Source organism: Uranotaenia lowii, chromosome 2 (genome assembly GCF_029784155.1).
Source record: "Uranotaenia lowii strain MFRU-FL chromosome 2, ASM2978415v1, whole genome shotgun sequence".
Classification (NCBI taxonomy): domain Eukaryota; kingdom Metazoa; phylum Arthropoda; class Insecta; order Diptera; family Culicidae; genus Uranotaenia; species Uranotaenia lowii.
In genome coordinates this window covers 338,066,160-338,089,916 of record NC_073692.1, presented here as the reverse complement: position 1 = coordinate 338,089,916, position 23,757 = coordinate 338,066,160, and the positions used below count along the sequence as shown (strand labels likewise).

General features: G+C 39.0%; 1 protein-coding gene across 1 annotated transcript in view; it reads left to right on the top strand.

Moving 5' to 3' along the window:
* LOC129749068 (E3 ubiquitin-protein ligase goliath-like) overlaps positions 1-23,757 on the top strand; it is a 227,129-nt gene that overhangs the window by 122,631 nt on the left and 80,741 nt on the right. The window contains exon 4 of the mRNA XM_055743909.1: positions 7,688-8,652. Within this exon, the coding sequence (XP_055599884.1) occupies positions 8,109-8,652 (544 nt within the window). The 5' untranslated portion in view covers positions 7,688-8,108. The remainder of the gene's footprint in view (positions 1-7,687; positions 8,653-23,757) is intronic.

Below are 23,757 nucleotides of genomic sequence, written 5' to 3'. Positions count from 1 at the left end.
ATTAAACTGTTACAGCTAGCTTTACCATTTATACTGCCTTTTGTCATGCACCTTTTTAATACAATCATAAAAACTTCACAGTATCCGTTGGAATGGAAACTTACTAAAATAATTCCCATACTCAAAAAACCTAAATCTACTGCCATATCGAATTTACGTCCTATAAGTATTCTCAGCGCTCTATCTAAAGTGTTCGAAAAACTCATTAAACACCAAATCACTGACTTCTGTCATAATCTTAATTTAATTCATGACTACCAATCAGGATTCCGTGAAAATCATAGTACTGAAACCGCGCTTATAAAAGTTCATAATGATATAGCTAAAACAATTGATAAAAGAGGTATTGCTGTTCTAGTTCTTATTGACTTTTCGAAAGCATTCGATAGAGTTTCTCATCAAAAGCTCTTATTCAAATTAAGTGAGAAATTCGGATTCTCGAAACCTGCAATTGAACTAATAAACTCCTATTTAACGGGTAGAAGTCAATCTGTTTCATACGGTGATACATTTTCTAATTTTAAACCTATAGCCTCAGGAGTTCCCCAGGGATCAGTTTTGGGTCCAATACTATTCTCCTTGTTTATCAACGATCTACCGACAATATTTGAAAACTGTTCGATTCATATTTTTGCTGATGATGTTCAGTTATATTTATGTGTTGACGAGACTTATGACCCCATCGAGGTTTCTCTTAGAATCAATAGTGATCTTGAAAAGCTTTGCATCTGGTCTAATAACAATTCTCTTCCCATCAACTCAGAAAAAACTAAAGCTATGTTTATATCGAAACTGAAGATAAAACCTCCTGCTCCAAGATTATCAATCAATGGAGCCAGCCTAGTTTTTGTTGAAAAAGCTAATAACTTAGGTTTGATAATGGAAAATAATTTTGTTTGGAGATCTCAAGTAAACAATCAGTGTTCAAAAATTTATTTTACGCTAAAACAGTTAAATTTAACCACTCGTCATCTCGATGTCAATACCAAAATAAGACTGTTCAAAACCTATTTACTTCCCCATTTAATGTATTGTGATTTTATTTATTTCAATGCCAGTTCAGAATCACTTTCAAGGATGCGGGTAGCATTAAATGCTTGCGTTAGATACGTTTTCAACCTAAATCGTTATGCCAATGTTTCTCAATTTCATTTACAATTAATAGGATGCTCTTTCGAAAATTTTTTAAAATATCGATCCATCACGATTTTACATAAGATAATTTCTTCCAAAAAGCCTAACTACCTTCACACTTTGTTGGTACCTTTACGCAGTGAACGAATATCAAGCTTTGCCATCCCGACTCACCGATCGGCTTATTATGGTAATTCTTTTATGGTGAGAGGCATTGCTAATTGGAACCGTTTACCCATTGAAAGCAAACTTATAAAAACTAAATTTATGTTCAAGAAGGATATTCTGGCTAGACTTAACAGGGGAATTAATTAAAATGCAACTCAACCGTCTTAGTATAGTTAGTGTAATTTTTTTTTTCTCTCTATCAAACGCCTCAGAAACGAAATCAGATTTGTAACTCAAATTGTAACGATTTAAAAGATTAGTCTTATGTTACATGAATAAACGAAACATTAAATCTAAATCTACCAAATCCCGTTTTGAGCACTTTTGTGCTCTTTATGTGACTTAAGTCCCATATAACGTATAAATAGATCACTTTTGCAACTTTCAAGTTCGTTAATGAGTACATTTAGTTCACTCATGTGAATTGGGCAAAACATGTCACATACAACGTACATATTAATCGCTTATGCAACTTTCAAGTTCATTAATGAGTACATAAAGTTCACTAAAGGGAATTGGGCAGTTGATTTTCTTTGTCAGCCAATATGTATCTTTCAATGCCTTCATTCAAGTAAATATGTGACTTTTGGTTGCTTGGGATTGGAACAATATATGTATTTACAGTACATTACAGTTTACGACAATCTTCTTATTTGCTTCTATGTAGAAGTGAATATAAAATATACTGCATGAAGGCAATAAATGTATGTCGTCAGCAGAAAAAAATGTTTCAAGTATTTCAGCCTAATAACCATATTAAGCTCCGTATTTGAAATTTTCAAATTTGTCATACCGTAAAAACTCAAAAGAAAATTAAAAATTAAGAAGCCCAGAAGCTTAAGAAAATGCAAAATTCAATACTATTTGCTCGTGTAAATTTTGGCATAATCGTGTTATTAGTGTTTATTATAATAGTAGCCTCTACAGTTCATTATGTAGTTAAAATGTATAATTGATGTATAAAGCACTAAATAATCTATGTACACAACATATAAATCGTCGCTCCCGACCGGATGCTGCCGAAGATGTGGTAAAGAAGGACGCTTCGCAAGAATTTGCAAACATCAACTGAAATTCATGCTGGAAATGGTAACTGGGCAGCAAAACGGTCTAGCTTAGCCGCTGTCTACGTCATGGGATTTTTTCCTATTCAGAAGATAGTGACAGATTCTCGGAACGGATTCGTGATTGCAAAAATTAACGGTATCTTCTTCTGCAGCTGCTACGCTCCACAGAGATGAACGATCGGGGAGTTCAACACATACAGGGAAGCCTCCTGTTGTGATAGGAGTAGACTTTTACGCTAGGGCGGTTAACTGGGGTAGCAGGTGCAATGATCCTAGAGGCTTACTAGAGGCATTTGCTATACTGGAGGTTGGACTGCGTAACACTGGAGCTACCAGCACCAATCGCAAGCATGGAATGCCAGACAGAACGTCAGTGATTGATGTCACCTAAAACAGATATGAACTCGAGAGTGTATGAAGACTACACCCACAGCGATCACCAAGCGATACGCTACAGCGTAGGAGACCGAAATCCTGTTGTTACGAGGCAACTGCCGGTCCAAGAGCGGAGATGGAAGACAACCATTTTTGATCAGGAAGACTACGTTGAATCTATAAACATGCAGGGAGCATCGCTAGTGCAAAATGCTGAACAGCTTACGAAAATGATAGAAGCGGTGTGCGACATGCCTATGCCCAGAAGAAATATACCCAAGTGGTGGTGATCACCAGCTTACTGGAGGACCTCAGAATATGCCGATTTGCGTGCTAGCTATCTTATAGACAGGCATCTAGCTCAACGGGCGAGAAACGATGCCGACAAAGAAAATAAAGGTGCCGTTTATCGAGCTGCCAGGGTAGCACGAGCTATCAGGACGAGCAGAGAAAACTGCTAAAGAGCAATACGCACTGTATCATGGGACCAAGCCTTTAGAGTTACACTAGCGAGAATCGGTGGCCCGGAGTCGACAAGCGGAAAAAGAGTTCGGAAAAAAATGAAAGGAGATCGTTGCGAATCTTTTCCGCAGCATGCCCCGGAGCAGTGGCCACTAGCCCCGTACGACGTGGAACTCCCCGACATCGAGCCAGTAACGAACGAGAAACTTGTGGCCATCGCAAAGAAACTTGCGGTGAACAAGGCCCCAGGCCCAGAAAGAATCCCGAAATCAGTGGTGAAGATGGCAGTACTGACCATTCCAGATACTTTCAGACTGCTGTTACAAAAGTGGGATTTTTTCCCAACCTGTGAAAAATCACGAAGCTGGTGTTACTACCGTAACCGAGAAAACTCTCAGGGCATCTGTCATCTTACAGACCTATTTGTCTATCGGATACCCTTGGTATCCAGACTAACTATTTGCACAGAGGGTGAAAGTGGACTGTCGAATAGACAGTTCGGTTCCTGGAAAAGGAGATCCACTGTGGACGCCATCCGAATGGTGACAGAGTACGCGAAACGCGTGTATCAAAAGATGAGATTGTATAATGAGGTGTTAACGCTGAAACTACCAGCAGGCGCGCAGATAGTCGGATTTGCAGACGATATCTTGCTCATGAACACTGGCTAAACAATCGAGGAGGTAGAGGACCTTGCAACGGTGTCTGTGGAAAGGGTTGGCATCTGGATAGAAGGAGTCAAGCTTCAGATAGACAACCATAAAACCGAAGTATCGCTCGTTATCAACAGAAAAGTTGTGCCGCACATGGAGATTACTGTTCGAGGACACACCACATCTTCGAAACAGCCGCTGAAATACCTCGGAGTAATGGTCGACGGCCGCTTAAGTTTCTGTATACATGTCAAATATTGTTTTGATAGTGCGTCGAATGTTTTCGACTCACTGACTTGGACCAATGGTCCGAAAATCAATCAAAACAAACACTCAGGATGCGTTTCCTGTTGGAAACATTCCGATTGTATAATGGGATAGCGCCTCTCGCTACTGCTTCGCCTGGCTGGTATGCAATCTCGATCAGCGCTCCTATCAGCTATGCAAACCGAGTCGCATCATTCAGAATCATCGGTTCAGCAAACATCGCATATCGGAGATGAGTGAGATACAAACTGATCCATTCTGAATGTAGCTCACTCAGTATCTGCCTGAATTATATGAAATTCAAAATTATTTTTTGCAGGACGAGAAAAATCAAACAGTTGTGCGGGACACCATAAATTCTCAGTAGTTTTAACGTGACGTACGACATTTTAATAAGAGAACTTGTAAAAATTGAAAAACACGGCGAAAGTGAACGTCTTTCCCTCACAAACACAACTGCAATTTGATTTTGATCATACTGATGTTAAAAAACGTTATAACAACAAATAAATTTATTAATTTGCTTTATATCAAATCAAACAAAATACGCTAATGATCGGCTTCATGTATCATTCACTCACAGCCTGATCCATTCACTCCTGATCGAAGACCAACAAGATTCGCCATATGCATTGCGCATTGGTGATATTCCAATTTGATGATGGTGCTGCACTGTTTTGACAGCAAGCATCGTGCGAGGTGATCTGTATTTTAGCGATGAATTGAACGATCGATGATCGGGTAGGTCCAGTAGCAATCAATAACGAAACCCGACCGCTGTACGTTCAGGTGCGAAGTGCAATCAGAAACATTCATTGAAAATGAGTGATATTCAGAACACTGACTTGGACTATGCCGAACTGCCAGATGTCTCCTTGCGAGCGTAGCACAATCAAAACTACGATACGGAGGAGCGGCCTGAAGCTTGCGAGTTTGATGTGCATGCAGGACCTTCTCAACAGGTGCAGTTTTTGTCTTTGTGGGCATAATTCCCATCGACATCTCTCTGACAGAGGATAAATAATGTTGCGTGATAAGTGCTGTTAGAGGAGTGCGTAAAGCTCAACAAGCATCATCAATGCTTAAGCGACAGGATCAATGGGACCCATCAAGCAACGCAAGATGGATGCATGGGCTAACCCCACGGTTTTAATTCTGTGTAAATCAGCAGTATGGAGAGGTCAACTTTTACCTGGCGCAGTTTCTTTCGAGTCATGGGTCGCCATATTGTCCGGGCGTTGATACGGATGAAAGGGCAGAACATGCAATGTTTTTCTGCCGATATACGTCTTGGGGTCTGCCGTACTAGTCTGAAGTTGGCGAAAGAGAAAAAGGCGAAAGAGAAAAAAGAAGGATGAGAGAAAACGAGGAGGAGGAAAAAGGAGAAAGAGTAAAAATGAGAAACAGGATCAAGTTAAAAGGGTGAGGGGCACAGCCTACCCCTCGATGTAGAATCATAGGGTGAATCCAAGGGGCACATATGGCATACGAAGCTTACGGTGGTGCGAACCCACATATAAATACATCTTTTCTCTATCTTATCAGTATGTCAAGTTTAAGATTCTTAAACGATTTGAACAACGACTGTTGGGAAAACTTGAAGCTGGTTGTGAAATTTCGGTATCCGGTTAATAGATTAGGTAGGTTAGCATTGAGGTATACGGCAACTTATATCTCAACAACCACTATCCTGAAATCAGAGTTCTCGTAGGACAAGGCGGTATCTTCAGAAAAAAATCACGATTTACCATGCAATTTCAATTTATATAATTTTTTAACATATTTATAAGGTAAACAGAAGGGGTTCCAAAATGCTACACTGAGGTATTGCTTTGGAAACCATTGCATATTGCAAAAGCTCACTTGTCAATTGGTAAATTTACTCAAATTAATTATTACCAATTCGCAAGAAAAGGAGCGAATAGAGAATTAACAATATCCCTCATTCCATAAGGATCACATTTGTTCATTGTTATAACATTCTAAAAAAATCACCAAACTTGTATTGCTAGAGGAACTAGCAATCGCTAGTATAGGATGTAGTTTCGTAAGGACCTTACTGAAGTAGTGAATAAATTAACTCTATTCCGACACTGAAACAACACATTTGTTCATTGTTATAAGATTCTAGAGAAATTACCAATTATAAATTGCTGAAGGAACTAGCTTTCACTAGTATAAGGTGTAGCTTTGTAAGGACTTAGAGGATGATACGGTCAAAATTTGGTCAATATCAACTTGACGTGTTTGTTTCAATTTTGCATTTAAAATACCTGAACACCCCTCAATTTGAAGGTGTGTGTGTGTAGAATGTTGCGCATCGCGAAAATCCGAGCTACTCGCACTCAAAGCTGGCAAAACCGCTTAAAGTTGCCAAATCAACCGTTACAAATGTAATTAAAGTGTTTGAAGAACGTTTGTCGACAGCCAGGAAGTCTGGATCGGGGGGAAATCGAAAACCGGAAGCCGCTGAGACGACAAAGAGAGTTGCCGGTAGTTTCAAGCGAAACCCTAACCTATCTCTTCGAGATGCCGCAAATAAGCTGGGTGTATCGTCTACAACCGTGCATCGAGCCAAAAAACGAGCCGGACTATCGACTTACAAGAAGGTTGTGACTCCAAATCGCGATGATAAACAAAATACGACGGCCAAAGCGCGATCCCGGAGGCTGTACACGACGATGCTGACGAAGTTTAACTGCGTGGTAATGGACGACGAAACCTACGTCAAAGCCGACTACAAGCAGCTTCCGGGACAGGAGTTTTATACGGCAAAAGGAAGGGGAAAGTTAGCAGATACTTTCAAGCACATGAAACTGTCAAAGTTCGCGATAAATATCTGGTTTGGCAAGCCATCTGTACCTGTGGCTTGAAAAGCAGCATTTTCATAGCTTCCGGGACTGTCAACCAAGAAATTTACGCGAAAGAGTGTTTGAATAAACGTCTGCTGCCTTTCCTGAAGAAACACGGCTGTTCCGTATTGTTTTGGCCGGATTTGGCATCTTGCCATTACGGTAAAAAGTCCATGGAATGATACGCCACCAACAACGTGCAGGTGGTTCCCAAGGACAAGAACACGCCAGAGCTCCGCCCAATTGAGAAATACTGGGCTATTGTCAAGCGGAACCTAAAAAAGACCAAAAAAACTGCTAAGGACGAGCAGCAGTTCAAGGCAAACTGACTTTATGCGGCGAAGAAGGTGGACAAGGTGGCTATACAAAATCTGATGGCAGGGGTTAAGCGTAAGGCCCGGTAATTTGGATTTGGAAAAGCGGACTAATTAAACTTGAAAAAGAAATTTAATTTGTTTTTTTTTTTTTAATAAACGATTTTACCGATTTACACGCGTTTTCCATTGACCAAATTTTGACCGTATCACCCTTTACTGATGAAGTGAATAAATTAACACTATTCCAATACTGAAACCTTCGTTGAATCTCTCATTTCAACGGTTTTTTATATTCAGATTTAACAACTTTCTTCTTTACATCTGTTTCAAAACTCTTTTTTTATTCATTCACTAACTTCCAAACCTCTTTCTTTCTTATTGATTTCAGGTAGTGTCTACGATTTCGCCTTCGCCAAAACGATAGGCCTAGGCCAAGGTGGTGCTATTAGGGAATGGACGCAGCAGCTATGATTACAAAGGTGCCAATCATCGACAAGTGTCACACGAGTTCCATTATTAGTCTGTTCTAGTGAACAAACGACCCCGACAGGTTCGCTGCATTTGCTGCGAGAAAGCGACTCCTGCGACTGGCTGAAGAGTGATCCACCAGAACCATGTTGAACCAGTGTCCAAAGTGACAGGATTTCACAATACTCGCGAAAACGTTTGTGTTTTAGATTTTAAGAAAAAGTTCACAGTGATTGACTGACTTCTCGGCTTGGTTTAACCTCGAGCAAACAAGCCAGAAGAAAACGAAAAAATTACCACAAGAAGTTACGAAGAAGATTCCATTCTAGCCATTTTAGTCTCGGAATGTCTGCCATCAGTTATCAGGTGAACATGAATAACTTCCTTTCGCTGTTGGTCGGCGCCTCTCTGGTGGCGGCCAATTCTTCCCCCAGCCATCACGATCTCACCTCATTTTCGGCGCCAACCGAATTCTCCAACGGAGTGTCCTCCTTTGCCCTGCCGGCCGAAGACCGGATGGCCTACGACAGCTATACGCTAGCGTTCTTGACCCACAGTTACGTGAACAATGATTCCGAAGTGGTAACGGATCAGGATGAAGCCGGAAAGTACGGCGAAGGGCATATCTTCAATCGAACCGGAAAGCTGGTACACATTACTCGATCCAACGATGTGGAGGATCACTTCGCGTGTACCGAGAACTTGACCGGAACCGGAGGTGCCCCGCTGCCACCGGCCAACGAACCCTGGATAGCGCTGATCAAGCGGGGCAACTGCAACTTCGAGGAGAAGGTTAAGCATGTGTATCAGCGGGGAGCTTCGGCCGCCATCATTTACAACGATAAGAGCGACCCGCGGCTGGATAAAATGAAAATCACCGACAAGGAACGTAAGTACCGACTGATTTTTTTTGTTTACATTTTTGGGAAAGATAAATTTTGGGATTTAAATTGCTCGACCTATGTCAAAAGGATTTGTAATAATCTTTTTTTGGATGTTTGATAAAATTGTGGTTAGTTGTCTGTCGTGAACTGACAATTAATCTGAAGCGATCTGCGCTTCTTCAGTCCGTCTTATTTACTGGAACTGGCGTCATTTTCATGCAAAGAAAGCAGCAGTCTTTCAAATCTTCGCGTCTTTAGTCTGTCTTTTTTTATCGGAACTGGTATTATTTTCATACAATCAGAGCAGCAGCCTTTCAAAACTGCGCTTCTTCAGTTCGTTTTTTTAACGGAACTGGAATTATTTTCATACAAACAAAGCAGCTGACGTTCAAATCTGAGCTTCTTCAATCCGTCTTATTTACAGGAACTGGTATCATTTTCATACAAACAAAGCAGTAGACTTTCCAACTTGCGCTTCTTCGGCCTGTCTTATTTACCGGAGCTGGCATCTTTTCAAAACATCCAAGCAGCAACTTTTCAAATTTTCGCTTTTTTAGTTCGTTCAGTCCATCTTTTTTACCGGAACTGGCATCCTTTAAAATTTCAAAAAATAAAATTACAACTTCTTTTGACATCGTTAAAGAAAGTTATAGAATTTGAGATACTACAGATTTCAATTTATTCAACAACTTTGTTGAAGACTGCGAAATGATTTGCGGTTTTGAAAATATCAATGATTCAATTTAGGTTTGAAAAAAACAACAAAAAGAAAACTTTAAACATTTTTTTCTTAAAATTCTAAATAACTTGCGGTATTAGGGAAAGTTGACCATCGAATCAATAAGAATTTGTATTTTACAGTTTAATATAAAAAAGAACTTTAATTGAATAACAATTTTTTTACCTCTTAACGTTATCTCGAAAACTATTGTTGACAATAAAAAACTAATTTAATCATTTTTTCAGATCCTTGCACCTCGGAAAAAGTTTTTTTGTTATCTTGTATTATGTGTGATGCTATTCTCAGAAATTTCATAGGCAAATAACATTGATTGAATTTAGAAATTTCAATTCAAAATAAGCAATCCGCATTACCAATTTCATTAAAATTTTCATGATTTAGCTTTTGAAAGCTTATCCCAGAGGTATTATTATCAATTTAAAAAACGATTATGAAACGTGTAAAATTTTTCTAGAAATAAAAGTTAAATGTAAGATTGACAAATCTGATTTAAAATCTGTGAAATTATGAATTTTTCATGATTTTCAAACCATGCTCAACACTTCAATGCAATGATTTATTGCGGCACTGAAAAATAATGAAAAAGAAGAAAAAATGGCTTCGCGAGAAAATTTAAATTAATTGGGAAAAAGCTTTTCGAAAATGGGCACAGAAAAAAGTCGCTAAGGTCAGCCCCATAAATCTTTTAAATGGAAGCGATGATAGAAAATATTTGAACAAAAAAGGTTTTTTCTCAGCAAATGATTTAATTCACAGAAAGGCTTACAACATTTTTCGTTTTTAATAAATAATAAGGAAGGAAGCAAATGATGATTCATTTTCATAAACTAACGAATATTCGCTAAACATTTAAAATTAATTAAAACATTTCAATCATTGAAAAATAATCAAGATTTAGTGATGAACCTATTTAATTTCGCTTGGTCTAATCGCCTTAGAAAACTGACTTAATACACTTGACAGTGGATTGTAGCCTTTCTTACAGCCTGTAAATCATGTTTGGTTTCACATGACACAAAATAATAAATAAATGATAGAGTTCTACATTGAGAATTATGATTAAAGAATTTCGAACGCAGTAAATCCAAAACGAATAAGAGGTATTTAGATCCAAAAAGTTTCAAAGGATAAATGAATTTCAAAATAATTTTCATATAAATAACATAATTTACAAAAAAAATGAAAATTTTTGAACGACTAAATTCAGGAATATTTTGTATGATACCGTTTCTATAACATTATAATCTCACTTAACTTACTTTATTTGGAGTCACAGCAAAACGGAAGAGGTATAAAAATAAAGAATACAATTTAAAGAAAGATGCCCAAACATGTGTTTCAAATAACTCAACCTCTCAAGTAAAGGAAGCGAATATATTGAAAAAATAATTAGGTAAAATAACAACTGCTAGAGTAAAATACGATGCGGCAACGCAGGGTACAAATTATTCGAATTTACTGTAGATATAAAAAAATTTGAAAACATTAATTTATAAATATTTTCAATTTTTTCATTAAATCATTTTGGCAATCCTGTTAATTTTTTCAATTTTTATCAATTTTATCAATTTTGTAAATTTTGTCTATATTGTCAATTTTGTCTATATTGTCAATTTTGTCAATTTTGTCACATTAGTTAATTTTGTGAATTTTGTCAATTTTGTCAATATTGTCAATTTTGTCAATTTTGCCGATTTTGTCAATTTTGTCAATTTTGTCAATTTTGTCAAATTTATCAGTTTAGTCAATTTTCTCAATTTTGACATATTTGCCAATTGTTTTTAATTCTTTCTTAATTCCCTTAATTTTCTCAATGTTCTCAATTTTTTAAATTTTTTAAATTGATCAATTTTATAAATTTGTTAATTTTGTCAATTGTGTCAATATAGTTTATTTAGTAAAGTTTGTCAGTTTTTTTTAAATTTTGGAAATTTTGTCAATTTGGCCAAAATTGTCGATTTGGACAGTTTCCTAAATTTCATGAATTTTTTCGATATGTTTCATCAACTTTGTCAATATGTTGTGTCATTTGGATTATTTTTATCATTTTTGTAATGTTTGTCATTTTTGTCTTTTTTTTTTGTCATTTTCATCATTTTTTTCAGTTTTATCGGTTTAAAATGCTTGCCATAACATATTTGAAATTCTTTTTTTGCCTCTTGGAGTTTATACATAACGAGGGGACAGAGGATAATAAAAAATAATGCAAAGAAAATTTTAGGAAATTGATCCAAAACTTGAAAGCAATTAAATTGAAATTTCGTTTTTCATTTTGTATAGATCATTGACGCTTTAGCCTAAAAGGTCTTTCGTGTCTCTAAAATTTTGGTTAATTTCACATCAAACACTAGAAAAACACGATTACGAGGATGAAAAAATTACAGCTTCCACGGTTTGTTTTGTTTGAATTTTTCAAATATTTATAGAATTAAAAAAAAATTATTTATTTATTTTTAATTTATTTTTTTCTTTCGAGTTTTTCGAAACTTTCAAAGCTGGGAAGACAACCGATAAACCGATCCCAAAATATAAAGATTTATTATCTTTTTATCATTGTTTTTTCCAAACTTAAATATGATACACAATGTTTTACCAAAACTGGGTTAACATTTACCTTACATCAATTTATAGCAAAAACAAGCGTGTCTTGAAAATTTAATATTTGATCCCACACTGCGTAACCCAAATATCCATTTTTTTTTCTCATTTCCCATATTAACCCTCACCCGTCCCTGAAATTTATATCAGTCCCTGGAGAGTCAATTTAACACTTCAAAATAAAACCATTATATTTCACTTGTTTCTAAACCGATTTTATAGTTTTGGAAACCTCGTAATGTAAAGCAAATATGTTTCTCAGACAGTAATCAACTACAACATTTCAGTTTTCTGTTATTCAAAATTTAAAGAGAAAATCCTTTAAAACATGCTTCGGAAAAAGACTGTAGATCAGCTAAGGAATACTAACAAAAATTCACTGACTGTCCATGAAAGCTGAACTTAGAGGCTATACGTTGCAAAAAAAGATATATAATTTTGAAATTTTTTCAGATCATGACCAAAAAAATCATGTAGAATAAATGGTGTTCCGTTTCTGTCAATCTGCCAGCACGGAAGAAGTCTACAAAAAATGACCGTTGAAAATAACTGGCAACACAAGTGAAAAATAACGGTCAGTTAGAGAAAAATTTGCATACGATCAACATCGAAATCTCGTATTTCTCTTATAGTAATAAAGTTTTGAGTTTAATTACAAGTTTATTCATTCCAAAGTGGAACCGTCCTCTCCGATAGAAGAAATTCAAGCATTCCGACCCGACTCCGCCTGAATAATTTTCCGACCCGATCATCCGACGCCCACGCCAACTCCAACCTTATACAGTCCACCCGCAATTTGTTCACCGCCCGAACATTGGTCCTGTTTCGAACCGGATTTGAACCGAAGGAAAGATGCCGCTCAACAGAACGCCCCCGAAAGGTTCCGCCAGAACAGATCCCGACGAAACGAACGACTTCTTAGGTTTTCCGAATCCGAACGAACATAACCTCCAAAGCGACGGTTCCGAGTCCCCACGTGATCAAACTCAAACAATGTTCCCGAATCCGATGGTACCGCTTGCATCTTTCGAGCAGCCGGCCGCTGCTGTCGACGCCGAAACGATGAAGCAGCTTTCTTCACTGTTCCGCCAACGAAATCAGGTGTATCAAAAGGTAGCCCGAATCCACAACGCAGTGAAGGGAATGCTTCTGGATTTACCGCAGCTGAAGGTGTACACCCGAAAACTGGAAGCAGCATATGGTGAATTCTCCAGTTTTCACAGCCAAATAGTCGCCTTGTTACCCGCCGAAGACCTAACCTCACAAGAGGAAAACTACATCCGCTTCGAGCAGCTTTACGATTGGACGTCCGCCAGCATCGAAGCCCAAATAATGGAACATCAACATCCTCCACCACATCCGCAAGTCATCGTGCACCAACAGCCACTGAAAGCGCCATTCCCGACATTCGACGGTGAGTACACCAATTGGCCCAAATTCAAAGCGATGTTTCAGGATGTGATGGCTCAGTCGCGCGATTCCGATGCGATTAAGCTGTACCACCTGGACAAAGCACTCATCGGAGCAGCCGCTGGCGTTCTAGACGCCAAAACGATCAACGATGGAAACTACGCACACGCATGGAGAATCCTCACCGAGAGATTCGAAAATCATCGCATCATCGTCGAGACCCACATCCGTGGCTTGCTCTCGCTGAAAAAGATGACATCCGAATCCTACAAAGAACTGCGGAATCTTCTCGACGAGTGTTCCAAGCATGTCGAGTGTCTCGATTATCTGCAGCAAGAATTGACTGGAGTGTCCGAATTGATGGTCGTTTTCTTGCTGACGTCAGCTTTGGATCCATCAACACGGAAGGTTTGGGAACAAACACTCAAATCCGGAGAGTTGCCGAAATACCGATCCACGATTGCTTTTCTCAAGAGTCAGTGCCAAGTGTTGGAACGATGCGAATCCATTTGCCCGATCCCGATTCCGAAACCATCTACAACCAAGCAAGCTCAACCGAAGGTCCCCAATCAGCGGTCGTACGCAGCAACCGCAGCGTTCGACAAACCGTCCATCCAATGTGCGTTTTGTGATGGCCCGCACCGAAATTTCCAATGCAACAAGCTGTCCATTCTACCCAGTGCCGAAAGAATGGAAAAGGTTCGAGCTTCCGGAGTGTGCTACAATTGCCTAACCAAGGGTCATCGCTCGAAGGATTGTCCATCAACCAAGAACTGCCAGAAGTGTGGTAAGCGACACCACACTCAGCTCCACGAAGATCAACAACAACAACAACCGAAACCGATAGCTACACCCACCACCCAAATCGATGCCCCTTCTCAAGCCGCACAACAACCAACCGTTTCGTCCATGCCATGCAATTACACTGCTTCTCCCAAAACAGTGTTGTTGCTCACCGCTGTCGTTCACGTCCTGGATAACGACAACCAACCCTAAACCTGCCGAGTTCTCCTTGACAGTGGTTCCCAGGTAAATTTCATCACCGATCAGTTGGCCAACACGCTGCGTCTCGAGAAACGAAAGGTCGAAGTTCCAATTGGTGGCATCAACGAAATCAAAACTGTCGCCCGCCATCTCATCAAGGTTCACCTCCAATCACGCTGTAGTGATTTCCGCACCGAGCTGGAGTGTCTAGTCATTCCGAAGGTGACTGGTCCGATCCCATCAACCAACATCGATATTACCGATTGGCATTTCCCCCATGGTATCCAACTAGCAGATCCGAACTTCTTCAAGCCCGACAAAATCGATCTACTGGTTGGAGCAGCCCTGTTTTTCAACATACTCAAGACCGGCCATCTCATACTGGATTCTTGTTTACCCGAACTCCGAGAGTCACACCTTGGTTGGCTTGTGACTGGTACCCTGACAACGAAATCCAACTATGAGCCCATCCAATATGCCCAACTAGCCTCGGTGGAATCCATCGAAAATTCCATCACCAGATTCTGGGAACTTGAGGAAGTTCCAACCGCTCCGAAAACGACAGCCGAAGAGCAGCAATGTGAGGAACATTTTGTTGCCACCCACACCCGTGATGTTTCCGGTAGGTACACCGTTCGATTGCCGTTGAAACCAAATGCCGACAAGCTGGACAACTGCCGAAACCTAGCATTGAAAAGGTTTTTCATGCTGGAAAATCGCTTGCAACGAAATCCCGAACTGTGGTCCCAGTATGTTGAATTCATTCGTGAATATCAACTACTTGCTCACTGCCAAACAATCAACGAAGCCGACGACCCGCCCCAGCGTGGGAAATATTATCTTCCACATCACGCTGTACTTCGCCCCAGCAGCACCACCACAAAGTGCAGAGTGGTGTTCGATGGAAGCGCAAAATCATCCCCGTCTGGTCTTTCCCTCAACAACGTCCTCACCGTCGGCCCAGTGGTTCAAAACGACTTGTTTAGCATTATGCTAAGGTTCCGCAAACATCGTTACGTTTTTACTGCTGACATCGCCAAAATGTACCGACAAGTACGAGTGCATCCCGACGACACTGGTTATCAACGCATTTTCTGGAGAGAAAACCCGAAACACCCCCTGCAGGTTCTAGAGTTGACAACCGTCACCTATGGGACCGCATCAGCTCCGTTTCAAGCAACCAGGTGCTTGATACAACTCGCCGACGACGAGGGAGACAAGTTTCCCAAAGCTGCTAACATCTTAAGACATGATTGCTATGTTGACGATATCATGTCTGGTTCCGACAACATCGACGAGGTGATTGAAATCCAACGACAACTGAAGGCCATTCTGCTGAAGGGTGGTTTTCCTGTCCACAAATGGTGCTCCAACTCAACCCAATTGCTCGAACACATCCCGGTGAATGAGCAAGAAACCACCAAACGTTACGACGAATTCGACATCAACGAAGCGATTAAGGTCCTAGGCGTACTGTGGGTGCCTAGTACTGATCAACTTTTAATTGCCCGATGCACTCCCCCGACAGTGAACGAAAAGCAGCCCACCACGAAACGAATTGTGTGTTCCGAAATCGCCAAATTGTTCGATCCATTGGGATTGATATCGCCAACCATCGTCATCGCCAAACTCCTGGTTCAACAACTTTGGCGAAAGAAATTGGACTGGGACGATCATCTCGACAACGACAGCCTCAAGCATTGGAACGACCTCCGAGAGTCACTTTCTCACCTCAACGAAATTGCAATTCCCCGCCAAGTGACATTCAACGAGGCTGTGGCTTACGAGCTGCATGGTTTCGCCGACGCTTCTATGGTAGCATATGGTGCATGTGTCTACATACGAAGCATTTTCCCCGATGGTTCCTGTAAGGTTCGCTTGCTGAGTAGCAAATCAAAAGTCGCCCCCCTCCACGAATTGTCCATTCCAAGAAAAGAATTGTGTGCTGCAGTGCTTCTAGTCAAATTGGTGACAAAAATAGTTTCCTTTATTGACATCACTTTTCGTCAAGTACTACTTTGGTCCGACAGTCAAATCGTTTTGGCTTGGATCAAAAAACACCCCGACCGACTTGAGATCTTTGTGCGCAATCGAATAGCTGAAATTAATCTCCACACCCAACACGAACAGTGGCATTACGTTCCATCGCAGTTGAATCCAGCCGATATTGTGTCGAGAGGCCTACTGCCGTTCCCGCTGAGCCAAAATACGACATGGTGGGAAGGCCCACAATTCCTGACCGAAGCAACTTTCATCGAAGAGCGCCCAGAAGACATCCCCGATGATGAATTGCCGGAGTTAAAAGTCAACTTGGTGACTACTCTGGCAACCAATCAAAAACCGTTGGACGTTTTCACCGATGTGAGCTGTTTCCGAAGGCTGCAACGAATTATCGCCTGGGTGTTGAGGTATCTGAACAACCGCCGCAAGCCAAAAGAGGAACGTGTGTTGCATCCGCATTTGACTATCGACGAGCTTCGAAATTCCATGTTGGTCATCGTTCGTGTCATTCAACGTTTGGAATTTGACGACGAAATCAAACGAGTCCAAAAAGGTGTCCCGTGCAAACGATTAGCAGCTCTCAATCCCATCCTGTCCGACGGTCTTCTTCGAGTTGGTGGTCGACTGAGACATTCCAACTTGCCCGACGAATCAAAGCATCAGCTCATCCTACCAAACAACAATCCGGTCACAAAGCTACTGGTCCGAGCTTTGCATCTTGAGTTTCTCCATGTGGGTCCGAGTGGGCTCATTTCAGCGCTTAGACAACGTTTCTGGTTGCTCAACGCCCGTTCCACCGTTCGCAATGTAACACGACAATGCATCAAGTGTTTCCGTGTGAATCCAACCAACGTCCAGCAACTGATGGGTGAATTGCCAAAGCAGCGTGTGGTATTTTCCTCGCCATTCAACATCACCGGTGTCGATTATGCTGGTCCGATCCAAGTGAAACAAGGTACCTATCGTCCGAAGGTGGTCAAAGCATACGTCGCGGTGTTCGTGTGCATGGCCACAAAAGCAATCCATCTGGAATTGGTGTCAGATTTGACGACCGATGCATTCATCGCTGCCCTGGAGAGGTTCATCAGCCGCCGAGGAATGGTTGCCGAATTGCATTCCGATAATGCAACCAACTTCAAAGGTGCCAGCAACGAACTCCATCAATTGTACCAGCAGTTCCAAGATCAGCAGCAAGCCAGCAAAATCGATAGGTTTTGCCAGTCGAAAGAAATCGGTTGGCATTTCATCCCGCCAAATGCTCCCGAGTTTGGTGGCCTTTGGGAGGCCGCTGTAAAGAGCACCAAATATCATCTCAAGCGAATCATCGGTACCACTTTGTTGTCCTTCGAAGAAATGGCCACTCTGTTATGTAAAATCGAAGCCATCCTCAATTCCCGGCCCTTGTATTCGATTTCCAACGATCCTGCTGATCCGGAGGTAATTTCGCCAGCACACTTCCTCATCGGTCGACCATTGATAGCACCATCAGGCCCTACCTATTGTGATGAGAAAATAGGACGATTAAACAGATGGCAACATGTTCAGCTTATGCGTGAGCACTTTTGGAGAGCTTGGTCCAGGGACTATTTGTCATCTCTTCAGGTGCGGAAGAAAAACACATCCGTGCAAGACAACATCAAACCTGGCATGATCGTTATCCTCCATGACAACAACCGACCCCCCCTCGAATGGAAACTTGGCCGCATCACAGCAGTGTTCCCTGGCGGTGATAATTTGGTACGCGCCGTAGATGTCTTTAGCGAAGGATCAACATATCGTCGTGCTATCACCAAGATATCGCTTCTACCAATAGAGGACAACAAGTCACCACCCCCGGCCGGAATAAATGGTGTAAAAACCGTATTTTCCCATCAATGATCCGTCAAAATCGTTAAAATACCACCAGATCAATTTGGAAAACAGAATTGGAAAGTTGACGTAATTTGGCACATTTTCGCGTTTTTAGATTGATAAAATACGAATCACAGAATTTTTGACGAATTTTCAAAGGCAGCTGTTTTTTGAGTTTTTTGTCAACTTACCAGACAGCGTAAAATTTAATTAAAGTGATAGAAAATCTGAAAAAAACGCAAATTGACGAATAGTATAAAAAACTGCTACCTTTGAAAATTCGTCAAAAATTCTGTGATTGTATTTTGATAATCTAAATATGCGAAAATGTGCCAAATTACTGGAACTTTCCAATTCTGTTTTCAAAATTTATCTGGTGTGATTTCATTTTGACGGTTCATTGATGGAAAAGTACGATTTTTACACCACTTTTTTACATTTTATGTGGTCATGATCTTATAAAATTAAAAAAAAAAATATCCTTATGTGCAACGTATAGCTTCTAACTTCAGATTTCATGGACACTAAGTGATTTTTTTATCATTCCATAGTTGATCTACAGTCTTTTTTTCTGAGGCATGTGTTTTCAGATTTTTTTTTTTCTTAGACTTTAAATAACGAAAAACTGAAGTGTTGTAGCTGAACATGCGTGAGAAACACATTGAGTTGCATTACGATGTTTCCAGAACTATTTTTTTAGTAGAAATTGTTTTTCCTGGGCTTTCAGAGTGCGTCCATAAAAAAAAACAACAAAATTTAAGATTTCAATAATTCATTCAGGGTCCCTCAAGAAATTGTATTATTAGGATGCACCCGAATAAAATAACATGCCGTCAAACTTCCAATTGTGTCATATCGACACTCAAGAGCGAATTAGTGTTAAAAAACAATTTTTGCTTGGGAAGAACGTCGAACATTGTGATGATATTTCAAGTTACAATATTTTTGTCTTTTGATTTCAGTTCCAAAATTTTCTTCATAAATACTGTCCTGATTTTACGATTCTGATTGTCTCAATTCAAAGACCGTTATTTTGGCAACGTTTGTTAATTTGGCAACACTAGAAAAAACAAACGTTGCCATAGACATATGTATATTTTATTTTATTTATCTTCAGTGCTGCCGAATACAAATATTATTTTATGTTATTTTTAATTAAATTTTATTTATATTCTGTATATCTTTCATCTCATCCCTACAAATACAAAACGGCAAAATAACAAAAATTCTACATACTTCTCTATACCAATCAGTTAAAAATCAGCTTCAATCAGCTGTTAAACCGACTGTAGATAGGTCTATATCTTACGTCAGAGGGTGACTAGCTAGCTGCTATCAGGCCTATCGACTCGTAGGTTATAAAAAACTGAACGGGTGACGATGAAACAGAGCAGCAACGGAGGAGGGCAATCTAATCGAAGTCGAGAATTTTCGCACACGCCCTCGCATATCAGATTTCAGACTTTACGACCATATTATTGTTGATGGGAAAAAACTGAAAAAAAAACAACGTAAAAGATGGTCTTTATCGTGTGGTGCTAAGTGGTGGTGGCTGTTGGCCGCAGTAAATTTGTGTGGTTTGTTTGGTTTTCTTAAGAATTGGGCTAACAAATCGCCAATGTTTATTTTTCGATGTGTTTCTGTAATTTTTTTTAAGAATGATAAATTCTGTTACAAGAGCACAATTTAAGACAAATAATATAGAACATTAAATTTCTTAAAGACTAGAAAAACGTAAGCTTATTCAAAATATGTGTCAAATTTAGAAATCTCGCTCAAGGCTACAATCAAAACTTTTGCTTGTTGAACTATCGAAAGTTTTCATAAGATGCTTTTTACCATTTGAGAAAATTCCCGTTGTGTATACAGGTGATCATTTGAAATTAAAATATTCCATCAACAATGTATTTGAATGACAAGCATTACGAGTTGCTCGATAGTTGAGGTGGTTATCAACAATCTGTCAGTGCTGCTATCTACGAATGCTCATAACATTAAATTTAACTTGATTTCTATTTAAAAGAATTTCTTTTCAAAAGAAATCTTTATAGAAGACAGAGACACGGATTAATAAATTAATTGTTTGTCAAACTCTTTTAATCTCGCTAGACCCCTTCAAAAATGTATTGAAACAATTGGGAACTCACATCCACAGATAAATTTATCCCTATTCTATCCTTAAATATTTTGATGTTGAAATACAATTTTGAAATTCTAAACTACATACCCCATATGCCAATAGTACGATTATAATAGTTGAACTACTCAAATAAACAATTAAACAAATTAAACAAAATTTGCAAGGTGCAACCATTTTTTCCGAGATAAACTGCCGACATACATAGCATTTGTGTTGCTCCACTAGCTGACGCAGATTTAAATGATGAAATTGCTAGGTGCGGTGGCTCTCGACTTTATCAAAGCTGAGAACTTTCGCACAAACTCGAGGTGTTATAACTAGAAAATAACAGCAAAAAGGGGTCGAAACGAGATCACGGAGATGAGAAGGCTTGAGGTAGAGGTACTATAAGGTGATTGTTTAAGGTATTGTTCAATTTGACTTCTGCAGTTACCGAATACCGAAATTAAATATAAAATATACCTTAATCATGTTTTTTTTCAAAATTTAAGCCTCTTTTTTTTTTTAATTTTCTGGTTTCGTCTAATTTTGTTAATTTACTTAACAACATTAAAAATTCCAGGTATTGGAGTGTTCACCCTACAACTAGATAAAACAACAGCCTAAAATACACTTTACAACCGATAGTTAGTTTTGCGATTGTCATTTTTTCCCACGAGCGCGCTTTGAAGCAGGTCGCCAATTTCGTGTGCAATTTTTTAACTGCACATTCCGAAGGTTATTTTTTGTTATTACTCCACGGAGCTTGATAAGCAGTTTAATTCACGGTGTTTTATTTTAGATTAGTGGAATCGAAAAGCAATTTGTTCCGATCGAAGTGATAAGTGGGAGAGGAATTCACCCTTGATGGTTAAACGCAAGCTTGATGATAGTTTTGATTGTATCTATAACACAAAAATCAAACTTTAAATTTTATCTACAGTTCAGGATTTAAAAATTAATTTTCAAGCAACACCCGGAAATAGACACTACATGAATTCTGAAATCAGTATAGGTGTCTGCAAAATCTTAAACTAAAATAACAGTTAAATGATCTAAAAAAAATTATACCTAGAAGAAGCTTTATTTTTCTTGCAAAAACAGGAAGAAGAGCAATCAATTTAATGAATCCATTAATCAATCAAATGCGCTCCTTGCACCCCAACTAATATGGTTAATAAAGCTAGGCGATCAGACACACTCGATGTCCAGTTAATCACCGGATCGGGGCTTGTTTTGAATGCACTCTGGGACCGAACGCAATGGAGCATTATCAGAACCGGACATCAATGTTCTCGATTATTGATAGTTAGTTAGTCAGCTAGCCCGAGCTCTTATTTTTGTCGGACTTTTTCCGTTAGCTTCTGCTCAACCTCGAGGGTATTCCTCGATCCGACGGCTCTAAGAATAGACGGACGACCTACGGAATCGTATGATTGTTTATCCTACGTTCACATCATAGATAGAGTGGAAAAAAATAACATCAGGGCCTGGCCCAACGGAAGGTCCGTGAACTGTGAGAACGTACAGGAATTCCGGCTGTCGTTAGACTGTACTCTGTTTATGTACACATTGTACATATGAGTGAGTGAATTGTTGCTCAATAAATACTTATTCACACACACCGGGAGCGAAAAATGCAAATAAACCTACAGTCGAGTTGGTTTGCCTCACAAATTTGTTTAAGCTGTGGACAAACCGTATATAAATATTGCACGGATCGAATAGGTATTTCCTTACCCCGGCAAGACGACCGATTAAGGATTATCAGCCCCACGTTTGTATAACGTGACGATCAAATAAAGAAGATCGGTTTGTTGGGAAAACATAGATAGTGTCAGAGAGAAAGTTTACTCTAGACAACGTTGTTTGACTTTTGAAAAGGTGAAGGTTGGTTCGGTTTTTTTTTTCAGGAAGCGCATCGAGAATGTATGAGATTAATGTAATATTGCCTTCCTCTCAAGATTGATACTAAAAAAAATTAACAATCGAACTTCAAGTATTGCTTCAACTGTGTACACTGAACATAAAATGCAACTGTCTCTGAAATTTCTGTCAATTGCTACTTAGCTTAATGATTAACTCTTTGCCAAGCTGCTCGGTAAAATAGGATTTCTCTTGATTTTCTCTAAATTTTATTCCCGCTACTTATGACTCGACTTTATAAACACTCAAGTTCAGCTGCAAAAAAGAGCGTCATTTGAAACTACAATCTTGACAATCTGATGATAACTTGACCTGTTAAAATTTTCACCACTTACATATATATAGATCTTTCAAATGAAAAATCACATCAGATTCATTTGGCAGTTTAAGACAAAACTGATTTAAGAAAAATTTTATAACCAACAATTACCTTTTGCAGGACCAGTTACAACTACTTTCTTTACGCTTCGCTTTAATTTTGAATGGCGGAAATCAAGAGTGAGCAATCTTTTGAACCCACGAGCTAATTTGAATCTGAATTTTTTGCGGCAGGCCGCACTCAAAAAGTTTCTCACTTACTTACTTACAAACTTACATATTTACTCACTTACTTTTTAACTTACTTACTTACTTCCTTACTTACTTACTTACTTACTTACTTACTTACTTACTTACTTACTTACTTACTTACTTACTTACTTACTTACTTACTTACTTACTTACTTACTTACTTACTTACTTACTTACTTACTTACTTACTTACTTACTTACTTACTTACTTACTTACTTACTTACTTACTTACTTACTTACTTACTTACTTACTTACTTACTTATTTACTTATTTACTTATTTACTTACTTACATTAAAATCTGTCTTCTGTGCGAACAGAATATGTTTCTTAAAATAAAGAAAATACTGTACTTTTAGAGATAGATCAGCACAGGTGACTACCAAGGTTGCCGAAAAAATCTGAGTTTTTTCCAAAAATTCTATGACGGATGCTGTGATGCTATTTCCTTGAATTTCAAGGAAAATTCATTATAAATTGGTTTTTTTTTCATATTTTAGTTGGGCAAAATCAATTACCATGGCCAATTTCATCATACTTTTCTAATTTAGAGTAAGAAATCAAAATCCAATCCAGAATTCAAGATCCATTCAAAATTTAAAAATTCTGTGAAATCTGTGAAAATTTTAAAATTCTGTGTTCTGTAACATAGATTCTGTTATGAAAATTTGCTGAAAATTCTGTGAAAAGACAGTCTGTGATTTCGGTAACCTCGGTAACTACCATGCCCAATGTTGTTTGCTGTTTTGGTTTTTTTTTCTTGCAAAAATAACTGTCAAAACTGGCGTTCGAAGACGAGGTGGTTTCCAGAAAAAAAATCAGGACACCGCGATAAAAAATAGTAATTTTCTGGACACCAGTAGATTGGTGGAAATAAATTGCAGCTCTTGGATTGCATAAATGAAGGAA